Source organism: Oryctolagus cuniculus, chromosome 7, assembly GCF_964237555.1.
Source record: "Oryctolagus cuniculus chromosome 7, mOryCun1.1, whole genome shotgun sequence".
NCBI lineage: Eukaryota > Metazoa > Chordata > Mammalia > Lagomorpha > Leporidae > Oryctolagus > Oryctolagus cuniculus.
Window position 1 is genome coordinate 38,602,782 of NC_091438.1, and position 14,630 is coordinate 38,617,411.

General features: G+C 42.7%; 1 protein-coding gene across 2 annotated transcripts in view; it reads left to right on the forward strand.

Annotated features, from left to right (window-relative positions):
* Positions 1-14,630, forward strand: part of COPA (COPI coat complex subunit alpha) — a 55,166-nt gene that overhangs the window by 26,019 nt on the left and 14,517 nt on the right. Inside the window, exons 8-17 of one of the 2 annotated variants that reach the window (XM_017345755.3) lie at positions 944-1,043; positions 1,878-2,013; positions 3,592-3,674; positions 5,585-5,735; positions 6,635-6,701; positions 7,641-7,716; positions 9,619-9,701; positions 10,686-10,825; positions 11,304-11,389; positions 11,470-11,635. In XM_017345755.3, coding sequence (XP_017201244.1) covers positions 944-1,043; positions 1,878-2,013; positions 3,592-3,674; positions 5,585-5,735; positions 6,635-6,701; positions 7,641-7,716; positions 9,619-9,701; positions 10,686-10,825; positions 11,304-11,389; positions 11,470-11,635 — 1,088 coding nt within the window. The remainder of the gene's footprint in view (positions 1-943; positions 1,044-1,877; positions 2,014-3,591; positions 3,675-5,584; positions 5,736-6,634; positions 6,702-7,640; positions 7,717-9,618; positions 9,702-10,685; positions 10,826-11,303; positions 11,390-11,469; positions 11,636-14,630) is intronic. The other variant, XM_002715236.5, reaches the window with a different exon arrangement.

Below are 14,630 nucleotides of genomic sequence, written 5' to 3' on the forward strand. Positions count from 1 at the left end.
GTGTCAGAGACCCAAGTACTTGGGCTATCACTGCTAGAATTGGAGGCAGTGCTGATCCTTGAACCCACTTATTTGGGATGTGATGTCCTAAACAGCATCTTAAATCCCCTGCCAAATGCTTGCCCCAAGGCAATGTATCTTAAATGTAAATGAAGCTGATTTTAGGGGTAGGAATATTGGGAAATTCTCATGAAAATTTGAGGTAATATTGGATATAGTGACATGGTAATTCTGATGTTCTGATGTTCAAAATCTTTGATGCAGTGGTTAAGATGTCATTTAGGATGCCCACATCCCGTATCTGAGTACCTGGTTCAAGCCTCAGCTCAGCTTCCAATTCTAGCTTCCTGCTAATACCACCCTAGGAAGCAGCAGATGATGCTCAGGTACTTAGGTCCCTGCCACCCTCGTGGGAGACCCAAATTGAGTTCCTGGCTTCAACCCAGTCCTGGCTATTGTGGGCATTTAGAAAGTGAACTAGCAGATGGATGAGCTCTATATGTCTCTTTGTCTTATGAAACAATAAAAACAAATTTAAAAAATATTAGAGTCGGGGATGGCCATTTGGCTTAGTGGTCAGACATCAATTAGAATGCACGTATCTCATATGTAGCGTTCTTCTAATGTAGACCTAGAAGGCAGCAGTGATGATGGCTGAAGTAATTGGACTCCTCCCATTTAAATGGGAGACCTGGATTGAATTCTTGGCTCTTGACTTTGGACCTAGCCCAGTTGCAACATTTGGGATGTGAACCAGCAGATGGGAACTCTCTCTGCCTCTCAAATAAGTAAATAAATGAATAAATCTTAAAGTGGCATGTCTCCTGTGTCTTTTTAGACAAAGAGTAAATCAGAGACATCTTTTACAACCACCAGCATGGCTCACTGACTTGAATAGCAGTTTTAAAGCTGTTTTAGAAGAACCATTGCTTCTTTTCTACAGGGTCACGATCGTGGAGTAAACTGGGCTGCTTTCCACCCGACCATGCCCCTTATTGTTTCTGGGGCAGATGACCGCCAAGTGAAGATCTGGCGCATGAACGGTGAGTGAGTCAGTATCACCATATCTAAGAAACCGACTGATGACCAGAAAGGTGAAATTGCCAGGTCTCCGAGCTTTGACCTATTTTCCTATCTTAGGTTATTATCTTATGCTAATCCTGGGAGCATAGAAATTGCCGTGTTCCCTTTTTTTCTTTGGTAATATCCTGATTTGGGGGACTATGAACATAGTTAAGAGCAAGAATTCTTTTTTTTTTTTTTCCTAAGGTTTATTTCATTTATTTGAAAGGCAGAGTTACAGAGAGAGAGAAAGAGAAAGAGGGAGAGAGAGAGATCCTCCATCCACTGGTTCACACTTAAATAGCCAGGGCTGGGCCATGCCAAAGCCAGGAGCCAGGAGCCAGGAGCTTCATCTAGGACTCCCACATGGGAGCAGGGGCCCAAGGACTTGGGCAGTCTTCTACTGTTTTCCCAGGTATATTAGCAGGAAGCTGGATTAGAAGTGGAGCAGCCAGGACTCAACTAGGACCCATATGGGATTCTGGCAGTGTTGCTGGTGATAGCTTAATCTGTACACCACAATGCCAGCTCCAAGAATTCATTCATTTACAAATATTTATTGAGTGTCTATTATGAACTATATATTGTTCACAGCTCTGGAGATACAATGGTGACTAAAACAAATATAGCCCCTGTCTGGGGTGGGTGTTTGGAGTGGTGGTTAAGATGCTGTGTGGGGGACACTTGCATCCCAAATCAGAGTGCATTTTGTAGTAGTACCTATGCTAACACTTGTTTAGAAGGTTGTCTTACCTCCAATTCCCAAAGTTACAGTAGTAGAGAACTATGATGAGCTAATTCCTTTTGTCCTTTAGAATCAAAGGCATGGGAGGTTGATACCTGCCGGGGCCATTACAACAACGTATCTTGTGCCGTCTTCCATCCTCGCCAAGAGTTGATCCTCAGCAATTCTGAGGATAAGAGTATTCGAGTGTGGGATATGTCCAAGCGGTAAGGAAGTTCTTTGTGTTGGGTGACCCAACCCAGGGGAAGGCTTCTTGCTTCTTTCTCTCCCTTACTTGCTGTTTTTTTTTTTTTTTTTAATTAGAAATACTTCTTTTTCTCTCATCTTATGCATGTAGAAAAATTAAATCATGTATTATGAAAATGTGACAAGATCAGCCAATATCTGTTAATTTCAATCAAATAGAAATCACTAGGTATATTATTTTTCTCCTCTAAATTTAAACACTGGGGCCAGTGCAGTAGTACAGCGGGCTAAGCCTCTGCCTACAGTGCCAGCATCCTATATGGGCACCAGTTTGTGTCCTGGCTGCTCCTCTTCTGATCCAGCTCTCTGCCATGGCCTGGGAAAGCTGTAGAAGATGGCTGAAGAGCGTGGGCCCCCTCCCGCATGGGAGACCCAGAAGAAGCTCCTGGCTCCTGGCTTCAAATCGGCCCAGCTCTGCCCACCCATTGCAGCCATTTAGGGAGTGAACTAGCAAATGAAAGATCTTTCTGTCTCTCCCTCTCTTTATCTATAACTCTACCTCTCAAATAAATAAATAAATAAACCTTTAAAAAATTTAAACATTGGGGACAGTGCTGTGGCACAGTGGCTTAAGCTGCATCTGCAGTGCCATCATCCCATATGGATGCCAGTTTATGTCCCAGCTGCTCTACTTCTGATTCAGCTGCCTGATAATGTACCTGGGAAAGCAGTAGAAGATGGCCTAAGTGCTTGGCCCCTGTACCCATGTGGGAGACCCAGAAAAGGCTCCTGGCTTCAACCTAGCCCATCCCCGGCTGTTGTGGCCATTTGGGTAGTGAACCAGTGATTGGAAGACCTCTTTTTGTCTCTCTGTCTCTCCTTGCTCTGTAACTCTGACTTTCAAATAAATAAATAAATCTTTTAAAAAATATTTACACATCATCTTCTACCTCCACTTTCTACCAGTTTTGTGATAGAAAGGTGAAAAATACAAAATAAAAGCAGTGCAGTAGAAAGCTATGATAAATAGGAGGAAATATCAAAATAATTGAGTCAATCTGAAGCCTTTTTGTTCTTGATAACATTTATCATGACTTTACTCAGGATATGGAATTTACTGTCACTGATTTAGTATTTTTGGTTTGTTTTTGTTTTTAAAGATTTTTTTTATTTGTCTGAAAGAGTTATACAGAGAAAAAAGGAGAGGCAGAGTGAGCGAAGGGTCTTTAGATTGCTGATTCACTCCCCAGTAGACCACAAAAGCTGGAGCTGCGCTGATCCCAAGCCAGATGCCAGGAGCTTCCTCACGGTCTCCTACGTGGGTGCAGGAGCCCAAGGACTTGGGCCATCTTCTACTGCTTTCCCAGGCCATAGCAGAAAACTGGATCAGAAGTGGAGTAGCCAGGACTCGGACCCATGCCCGTATGGGATGCCGGCACTGCAGGTGGCAACTTTACCTGCTATGCTGCAACGCTGACCCCATGACTTAGTTTTTTGACCAGCTTGCTAACTTACCATTCAATATGCTTATATGTGATGGGCTGAAGAGTCCCAGACAATTGATAATGCTTTTCTTTGTGTACCTTTTGATTTCCTAGGACTGGAGTTCAGACCTTCCGCAGGGACCACGATCGTTTCTGGGTCCTAGCTGCTCACCCCAACCTTAACCTCTTTGCCGCAGGTAGGGGCCATTTCCTCACTTTTGTCCTCTTCACTTTTCAGAGTTTTTAAGACATGAAAGTGATTCTTCATTAGCTTTGTCTCCAGTAACTGCTTAATTATATGACAAGGAGAAGAATATTTCTCAGAACCATTTATTGAAGCTTTTTTACTGTGCCTTCTTGGAGGAGTACTCTATTAGTGCTCTCTCTACCAAGGTCCGTTTAACTGGAAAGCCCTTTCTCTTTCATTGGCTCCAGGAGCTCATAAGGCTAATACCAACACTTGGAGTTCGCAGTCTGAGAAGCTAGAAAACAGGTTTTATTTATTCATTTAGCAAATACATATTGGTGCCTGACTGCATTCTTGGTGCTGACATTTTATAGCAGTGCATAAAACAAATTCCCTACCTTTATAGATTTTTTATTTATAATGAAAGAAGGTAAACCATAAAATTAATGATTACATAAAATGGTGTATGGTGAAAAATGCTTTGAAGAAAAATCAAGCAAAAATAAAGGGGATAGAGAGAGATGATGGTGGGGACTACTACTTTATATTGGAGGAGAGCCAGGCAGTGGAACATCAGATGCAAAGACTGATTCAAGAAGTGCTTTGCATGTTCGAGGAGCATCAAGGACTCCTGGAGCACAGTGAGTAAGGCACTAAGTCATAGAAGGTGAGACCAGGCCAGACTGGGCTTTGTAGGCCATGTTTGGAACTTGAGAGTTTATTCTGAATGAGTAGAAAGCCACTTGGAAGTTTTGGGAAGGAAAATGACATGATCTGGTGTGTTTATGTGTGAAAACAGTAAGAGGACAAGAGTGGAAGGATTCTCTAAGGGAATGAGCAAAACATTTTCTTTTTTTTTTTTTTTTTAAGATTTATTTTATTAATTGGAAAGGCAGAGTTACAGAGAGAGAGGGATGGAGAGACACAAAGAGATCTTTTATCCACTGATTTACTCTCTAAATGACTGCAGCAGCCAGGGCTGGGCTAGGCTGAATACAGGAGCCAGGAGCTTTTTCAGTCTCCCATATGGATGCAGGAGCCTGAGCACTTGGACCAGCTTCCACTGCTTTCCCAGTGCGTTAGCAGGGAGCTGGATTGGAAGTGGAGCAGCCATGACTGGAACTGGCACCCATATGGAATGCAGGCACTGTAGGTGAGAGCTTAACTGGCTATGCCACAGTGCTGGCCCCCAGAACTTTCTTAAAATAGAACTCTTTGGGTGGGCTTTGGCCCAGTAGTTAAGATACCACTTGGGCAGCTGCATCCCTTATTGAAGTGCATAGGTTTGAGTCCCAGCTCTGCTTGGGATGCCAGTTTCCTGCTAATGCACATTCTTAGACACAAGTAGTTGGCCCCTGCCATCCACCTGGGAGACCCAAGTTGAGTTTTAGGGTCCTGGCTTCGCCTTGGCCCAGCCCCAGCTGTTGCAGGCGTTTGAGAGTGACCCAGTTTCCATTTGGGATGGAAGATTTGCTCTTTCTGTCTCTCTGCCTTTCAAATGAAATAAAAATGAAAATAGAATCATAAAGACTTTTTCAACTAGCATTTTTTTCAGCAAATTTTTTTTGTTCTAGGGACTGGAGAAAGATGGGACCTATTGTAATTTCTGCCTTCAGGGAACTCATGGTTTAGTGAGGGTGCTGGGCCTAAATAATTTCAGTGCAGGGTAATAAATACGATCATGGACAGAGTATTAGGGGAACCCAGAGAAAGGCATGTCTGAATGTGTCAGTAACGTAGAATGAGGGAAGGAGTCACAGAGATTTGCTTGAATAAAGATTGCAAGTATTGGGAGGATTAAGGTACATTTAGGAGTCTTGCCTTTGTGTGTGTGTGTGTATGTATATATTCCTCTTTCTTAAGTAGTTTCTTTTTCTTTTTTACCTATTGCTAATTCTTTCCTCTTTCTCCATCCCCCAGGCCATGATGGTGGCATGATTGTGTTTAAGTTGGAACGAGAACGGCCAGCTTATGCTGTCCATGGCAATATGCTGCATTATGTTAAGGACCGATTCTTACGACAGTTAGATTTCAACAGTTCCAAAGATGTAGCTGTGATGCAGTTGCGGAGGTAAAGTCTGACTTGTTTCTTCCCTCTAAATGCTCTTTATTTGTCACCATGATCCAGTGCCCACAAACAGAACTTGTTTCTTTTAAACAACATTTGGCTCTCATCTCCTGTCACAGATGGAATCCCCGTTGTATGAGCCTGCTCATACAGGTTAAGCCCTAGGAGTACGGTAGGCAAGGATGCGGCAGTGAATAGAACATTGTTTCCCTGTTGAGAATGCTAGTGACCCTGTGGTGAGGAAATGATGCTGCGACAGTTGCCAGGTCTCCTGCAACTTTTCCTTTCCTTTCCAACAAACTGCATACAACTCCATACCAGAATATATGTCTCCGGAAACTCTTAACTCTGAAGATTTGATAACCTCTGGGTTGCCTGGCAAAAAGAACTGTTCTTTGGAAAGCCAGCTGCATCAGCATGCTGAAACATTCATGGTGGCAAATTTGGGCATAATGGTTTTGATAACCACCCTCTAGCATCACTATAATAAAAAGATGGGTTTATGTGAACACTACAAGGGACTGGGAAAACCAGCCAGAGACAGAGCACATTATGCTACTCTGTGGTGTCCACTGCAGTTATGTGTAGGAATTTCTTTCCAAGTAGAACAAATTCCACTCAGTTGCAAAGCATGCTAACTGTACCTTGTGTTGAATGACTTGACTTGTACTAGGATTTGGTTTTTGGAATTGTTTGTTCAAAACTGAAATGGAAGTTCTTAAGCCTTAAAGGAAAGAAGAGAATGAACACAGTATTTATTTATTTTTATTTTTGATTTAAACAGTGATAAGTTTATATGTAAATATCTCAGATGAGAAGTATATAGTTAATTCCTTTCTCCTTTCTATTTTAATGCCTCCTTGTTTTCTGTTTTTTTTTTTTTTTTCTATATGTATCTCTAGTGGTTCAAAGTTCCCAGTATTCAATATGTCATACAATCCAGCAGAAAATGCCGTCCTACTGTGCACAGTAAGTAATGCAGTCCTAGTGTGTACCATAAGTAACCTAGAATGTCCTCCTAGGTTCTCCCTACATCTCTTTCTCATGCCTTTAGGGAACATCTAATTGCTTCTTAGAAGCCATGTACTGGTCATTTTGCAAAATCAAACAGTAAAATTCAATCTCAACTCAAGCAGGTTTCAGTTGTCATAAACATATTGAGGGTGTATGAACTTAGAAAGGGCAAACTTAATGGAACATCAAGGTGAATGCCCCAGGCCATTAAAATGTTTTGAGAGTGTCGATGAGTATACCCTGTGCCAAGGAGATGCTTATCTGGTTGCTGCCTTTCGGTGAAAATAGAAGAACTGTGATTTTGAGAGGGGGTTCTTTTCAGTGGAGTTGCCTTCAAAGTCATCAAGTAGCCCTCATTTCTTGCCACAAAATTTGCCCCAAAAAGAGGGCGGAAATGACATTCTAATTTAGTCCTAGTGGCCAAATTAAAGAGAATGAAAGCTTTTCTTTCCCCATGTAACTTCCAGTTTCTAATCTCAGTCCTTTAATATCTAGCAGCCCCATATTGTCCCGAAAATTTTGTTTAATGTCTTTTCTTTGGTATCTTTTTTTTTCTTTCAAGCAGAATGTTGATACATATACTCAGATAGGGGCACCTAGCACATTGGGGTCTTAGCTGTTAATTTGTGAGGTATAGAGCAGTCCTTGCTTTCATTCAAATAATATCTGCATCTTTGGAACATAAAGGAAATAAAATTACGTCAATGCTGATTTGTTTGGCAGAGGGCCCTGTAATTCTTAAATGTGGAAACATGCAAATGTCCTGTGGATGAAGGATGAGAAAAACACTGTTTCAGATGATTGTCTGTGTTATGAAACTGTTTTCACTGTCAGAATAAACTGGTATCTTGGTTGCTTCTCACTAACATTTTAATTTCCCCTTTTCCTCTACAGAGAGCCAGCAATTTAGAGAATAGTACCTATGACCTGTACACCATCCCCAAGGATGCTGATTCCCAAAATCCTGATGGTAGGCATTCTTTGTCCATTCCACTCTGCTTCCAGCTCTCTTCACCTACATCATCACTCCTATTAAAGTTATTCACATTCCGTCCCCAGGCCATGGCCACATCACTCATGACTGTTGGCAGGTGCTGCTGACAATTGCATCAGAGGCGACCATGATGTGAAATATTCATGTTCCTCCTCCATTTTATTACCCCAGCTAGATATATATATTTTATAATTTGGTTATTAGAAACTCTCCATTTTCCCTTTCAGCACAGCATGTTATTCTAGTTTATTGTCAGCTGATATGACTTTCACTCTGGTAGTTTCATTTATTTAAAAATGTGGTTCCAATCTTGCAATGTCTCATCCTGGGACTAGGGATTTATACTCTCCCATCCACATCCAGATCCGATTTGCTTCTTTTTGCATGTCAAAAGAGATGAGGCTGTTAACAGCCCCACACCCCACCTGGGATCTCAGGATCCAGCTGAGACCCCTGCCTACCTCTTCCATCACTACCATCCCTTGTTGATGTCCTTAGAATTAGAACTTGCTGACAATGGATTTGACTCTTTTCTGTTCCTTTAAGTGCACTTCCTCCCATGAGTTTATAGACATTACTAGGTCAAACGTGCATTCCACAGGTGCCCACTCACACTAGCATGCTTTCATGATATTTTAGACCCAATCAGTCAACTCACAAAAAATATTTTGTTAGCTCTGTCTCTTTTGGTGATGTCACCAGGTCATTATTGGTGCTTATAATTATATGATTCATTCTCTTAAATGTGATTATGATAAGAGAAAGAGAAAACCTGTAGTATTAAGTATCTATAAATCTTTCTCCCTTAGGAATTAGTCAATTAAGCCATTTCTAAATGAATCTTGTGGTCTGGTCTCTCCCAGTCCACCCCTTTGCTTTTTGCCTCAGATCTGTTTACAATTAATAGAGTTTAAAATGTCTTCATTTTGTTTTATTACCATTTTTATTTTTTCTTCTCCATCCTTTGAGGGAGATTATAATTAGTAAAAGTACAGCCTAATGACAGGCAATGGAGAGGAAGACGAGAACCAGCAAAAGCTTGAAGTGTGGTTGCCGGCCCGTGGAGAATGGGAGTGTTGGTTGTGATAATAATTAGCTTTGTAAATTGCCTGCTCTCTGGGTGCCAGAGAAGTATATGGCAGAGCCGACCAGCATGTTCTGTCCAGTTTTCTGCTGATCTGATAGATAACAGTATCTCATAATTTCCTTCTGTTTATCCTCCTACAAGTTTCCCAGAAAGTAGAGTGTACATTTCAAAATTCTAATCAGCCATAGAACTGAGGAACATTTTGTAATTCTTTGAGGTAATAAGAATGGTCAGTTGGCATTTACAGAGCAACAGCTTGGTGCTAAATACTGCCCGGCCCAGAGCTGGCCTGTCAAGATTTAGTGGGGAGTACTCTGTCCCACCCTGCCCTACTAGGAGATCTGTATTTGCATGTTAAAAGCAGCAGAGCAGCTGTGTCCTGGGGAGGGGCCTCTGTCTCTGCTCCAGCTTGTACAGAGAGGAGTTCTTACAATACTGACAGCATGCTTGCTGTGCCGCAGCTTGGCCAGGGAGGCCCTGCTCGTTAGCTTGATGGAGTGTGCTGTCTCCCAAGATGGGCGGCCCTTCTGCCAGTACATGGTGTTGGCTGAAACGCAGCCGCTTGGCCTAGAGAAAAGAAGCTTGGCAGGGATGGGGCTTGGAGTTTGGAGGGGAGACTGGTGGGGAAAAGTCACTTGACAATAGCCTCAGGTTATGGCTGAATTAGTTAGGAAGCAGCTGAACTGGCACAGCCAAGATGGCAACCAGCAAGATTGGAAGCTCCGTGGCACCTGACTCTGTCACCTGCCAGTGGCTCACCACACGCTCTCGCCCTTTGGTTTTGTTCTCAGCCCCTGAAGGGAAACGGTCCTCAGGCCTGACAGCCGTTTGGGTTGCCCGTAATCGGTTTGCTGTCCTAGATCGGATGCACTCGGTGAGTTGAGACTAGAAGCGGAAACCAATTTGGGGAGTTTGGTGGCAGGGTTCTGTGTATTGCAAAGTAAAGAGCATTGTTTTTCCTTATTCTCCCCTGGGCAGCTGTGAGCCTCACAAATTGACTCTCCCTCTATCCCTAGCCCTATACTGATCCTTATAGGGAAGAAAAGCTTTAAAATTCATTTGATTGGATTGATGATTACTGTGACTTTGGGCTTAAGAAACCAGCTAAAGTTGCCCTTGACTACAGGAGCCAGTAAAAGCATCAAGGTTGAAGTGGGTGGGCTAGATGAGTAGATCATCTCCTTCCTTGTCTTGTTGCCTCCATTAGTACCTGAAGTAGCTACAGCACAAGATAGGCAAAGTTCACTAAGAAAATATTTAACAAAAATGTAAGCCACAGAAGTGCTGTTTTCTGTCCAGTTGATTGAAGCACTCAGACTTTAGTTGAACTTCTCAGTGTGTTTCCAAAACAAACAAAAAAATGAGGCTGGAGTTTTAGTGCAATGCCGATATCCCAACATCCCATATAGGAGTGCTGGTTTGAGTCCCGGCTGCTCTGCTTCCAATCCAGTTTCCTGCTCATGCACCTGGAAAAGTGGTGGAAGATGGCCCAAGTACTTGGGCCCCTGATGCTCATATGAGAGATTGGGATGGAGTTCCTGGCCCCTGTTTTTGGCCTAGCCCAACCCTAGCTGTTGCTGCCATTTAGGGAATACACCAGTGGGTGGGAGATCTCTTTCTGTCTTTTCCCCCCTCTCTCTTTCACTCTGTCTTTTGAATAAATCTTTTAAAAAGCAAACAGACAAAAAAGAAGTATTAATGTCCTTGGAGAGAATATTGATTGGAGTAGTGGCTGACTTGGACAGAGAAGCGTACACCTAATTTATTGAGGATGAGGAATGGTTGCTGAGAAACATCGTCAGCTGTCACCTTACGTGCACACTTCTTCTCTTGACCCCACCTTTGATACTCGTTTCAGCTTCTGATCAAGAATCTGAAGAACGAGATCACCAAAAAGGTGCAAGTGCCCAACTGTGATGAGATCTTCTATGCTGGTACAGGCAACCTCCTACTTCGGGATGCAGACTCCATCACACTCTTTGATGTCCAGCAAAAACGGTAACTTGTCAGATACCATTGAGTAGTGAGGGAGAGTGTATATCGTTAGTATGAGCTTTTTTTCCCCCCAACTGGGTTTACCCATATGCTTGACCATTTCTTGGGCTCTGATTCCAAGATTCTTTATAGACACTTTTCCCCTTTCCTGATCCCTCTGTGTGCACATACACATTAATGTTATAGCAAGGAGCTTTTTTATTTAATTTTGCAGTACTTACCTGAATAAAGAATGAGCGGAAACACAGTGTTGAATTACACAGTTTCTGTACTAAAAGGAGCTTACGGGGCTGGAGGTTAAGGAAAAGGGAAGTATACGATGTGGGCCAAAGCAATAAAGAACCTAAGCTACCATGCAGATAATTTGTTATTTCACTGAGAAACTGGGATTTACATGAATTTGAGGATGAAGGGATGTAGGTCATAGTCTGAGATTAGGAAACCAGGTCCATTCATGTTTGCCCTTCGCTCTGTGCCTCAGGACTCTGGCATCTGTGAAGATTTCCAAGGTGAAATACGTTATTTGGTCAGCAGACATGTCCCATGTAGCACTACTGGCTAAACATGGTAAGTCTTCATTATATCCATCCTGATTTAGAGACCCGTTCCTCCCTCCCCCAATCTACTGCACTCACCCTATCCGACAGAGCACTCATGCCCTCTGCCTCTTACAGCCATTGTGATCTGTAACCGCAAACTGGATGCTCTGTGTAACATTCATGAGAACATTCGTGTCAAGAGTGGGGCCTGGGATGAGAGTGGGGTATTTATCTATACCACAAGCAACCACATCAAGTATGCTGTCACCACCGGGTAAGTTAATTATCTGCGATATGGAATGGGAAAGGCGGCTTCTTGAAATTATGAACCTGTGTCAGGTGCAACTGATGTCCTCCATGAGCTTTCTTCATGGAAAAGCCTTGTCTGCCATAGATGTGCCAGAGCATCAAGCATTAATTTCCCAACTCTTTTAAAATTGTGAAATACAACATAAATGTAGAGAATTACATAAGAGGTGTCTTTAAAAAGTTCATGGAAAAATGGAATTAAAAATAAATTTATTTTGGTGCAAAAATATTTTGAAATCCATACATATCGGGGAGATCTTCAAAAATTTCATGTAAAACATGTATTCTGAAAAAACTATGCGTGGATTTCAAAAAAATTTTCTGCACTGGGTGGGCATCGTGGTACAGTGCCGCTACTTGGGATGCCTACATCCTATTCAGAGTGCCAGATAAGTCCCCACTATTCCACTTCCAATCCGACTCCCTGTTAATGTGCTTGAGGGGCACAGATGATGGCTCAAGTACATGAGTCCCTGCCTCCCCTGTGGGAGACCAAGATGGAGTTCCTGGCTCCTGGCTTCAGCCTGGTCCAGCCTTGGCTTTTGTGGCCGTTTGGAAACCGAACCAGCAGATTGAGGATCGATTCTCTCTCTGTCTTTCTGTGTGTGTGTGTGTGTGTGTGTGTCTCTTCCTCTGTGTGTGTCTTCCTCTGTCTCTGTCACTCTGCCTTTTTTTTTTTTTTTTTTTTTTTTTCTTTTTGACAGGCAGTGTGGATAGTGAGAGAGACAGAGAGAAAGCTCTTCCTTTTGCCGTTGGTTCACCCTCCAATGGCCGCCATGGCCGGCACGCTGTGGCCAGTGCACCGCACTGATCCAATGGCAGGAGCCTGGTCTCCCATGGGGTGCAGGGCCCAAGCACTTGGGCCATCCTCCACTGCCTTCCCGGGCCACAGCAGAGAGCTGGCCTGGAAGAGGGGCAACCGGGAAAGAATCCGGCGCCCTGACCGGGACTAGAACCCGGTGTGCCGGCGCCGCTAGGTGGAAGATTAGCCTATTGAGCCGCGGCGCCGGCCACTCTGCCTTTCAAATAAATCTTTCTATTTTTTAAGATTTTATTTATTGGCCAGTGCCGTGGCTCACTAGGCTAATCCTCCACCTGCAGCGCCAGCACACTGGGTTCTAGTCCAGGTTGAGGCGCCGGATTCTTTCCCGGTTGCCCCTCTTCCAGGCCAGCTCTCTGCTGTGGCCTGGGAGTGCAGTGGAGGATGGCCCAAGTGCTTGGACCCTGCTCCCACATGAGAGACCAGGAGGAAGCACCTGGCTCCTGGCTTTGGATTAGCGCAGTGCGCCGGCTGCACACGCACTGGCTGTAGCGGCCACTTGGGGGGTGAACCAACAGAGAAAGGAAGACCTTTCTCTCTGTCTCTCTCTCACTGTCTAACTCTGCCTGTTTAAAAAAAAAAAAAAAAAAAAGATTTTATTTATTTATTTGAGAGGTAGAGTTACGGAGAGAGAGAGACGGAGAGAAAAGTCTTCCTTCCGTTAGTTCACTCCCCAAATGGCCGAAACTACCAGAGCTGCACTGATCCGAAGCCAAGAGCTAGGTGCTTCTTCCTGGTCTCCCATATGAGTGCAGGGGCCCAGGGGCCATATTCTACTGCTTTTCCAGGCCATAGCAGAGAGCCAGATTGGAAGAGGAGCAGCCAGGACTAGAACCGGAGCCCATATGGGATGCTGGCAACACAGGTGGAAGATTAACCTACTGCGCCATGACGCCCACCCCTCAAATAAATCTTTTTTTAAAAAAAAAATTTTGAGTCAAAATATTCCATTTTTCCATGAATTTTTGAAGTCCCCTCATAAATTATAAACAGAATAATGAATAAGTTACAGTGAACATCTGTGTAACTGCCCTCCAAGTCAAGAAATAGAACAGTTCTGACACCGTAGAAGCCCTTTGCCATGTGGTCTTTGTTGGTCACCCTTCTGTTCCCACCCTAAAGTAGCATTATCTTGATTTTTATGGTAATGTTTTCCTTACTTTTCTTGATAATTTTACCACCCAGTGTGTGTACTGTTATGATTTAGTTTTTTGAGTTTCATATAAATGAAATCGTACTAAATATATTTTAATTTTGTATTTGCTCAGGATTTTGTAAGATTCATCCATGTTGTAGCTCACATTTATTTTTATTGCTGTATAATATTACATTATGTGATTATACCAGAGTTTGTCGCTTAGTCTACTCTTGAGGACTATTGAGTGAATGCTGGTTTTGTAGTACTTTGAACAATGCTCTTTTGAACATTCTTTTGCATTTTTCTGGTACATATGTACATTTATTTCTCTGTAATGTGTACCCTGTGTAGAACCGTTATGCCACAGAGTATGCATCTTATCACTTACCGGGTGATAGGAAACTGTTCTCCATAGTGGCCGTACTAATTTACATGCCCACCGGCATCGTGTTAAAGTTTCTTTCCTTGTCTTCCTGACCAGCAGCACTTGGCTCTGTGAGACTTCTATTTGTGTCCATCTGGTTGCATGTGTAGTGGTGTCTCACTATAATTTTATTTATTTCTTTGCTGCTCTCTTTTCCCTAACAAAAGAAATGTACCTTTTATTTTAGCCATCTATAAGTATTTTTTTCTATGAAATTCTGTTCAGGTCTTTATTATGTTTTCTTTTTCTTGTTAATTTGGGTGAATTCTTTATATCTGTGGATATCAGTCCTTTGTCAGGGCTATGTGTTGTAAATATGTACTATCTTTTCTTCTATAACATGTCTTGGGATTCTCTTAATGACATTCTTTAATGAAAAGAAGCTCTTAATTTTAATATAACTGACCTTACAAATCTTATGTTTTACAGATATTGGATTTTGGGTCCTATTTTAAAAAGTTACTGACTCCCAAAATCATAAAGGCATTCTTCTATATTCTCTTAAAAAAACTTACAGTTTTGCCTTTTCCATCTAGGTCTATAATCTACCTGAAGTTAATTTTTGTGTGTGATATGTG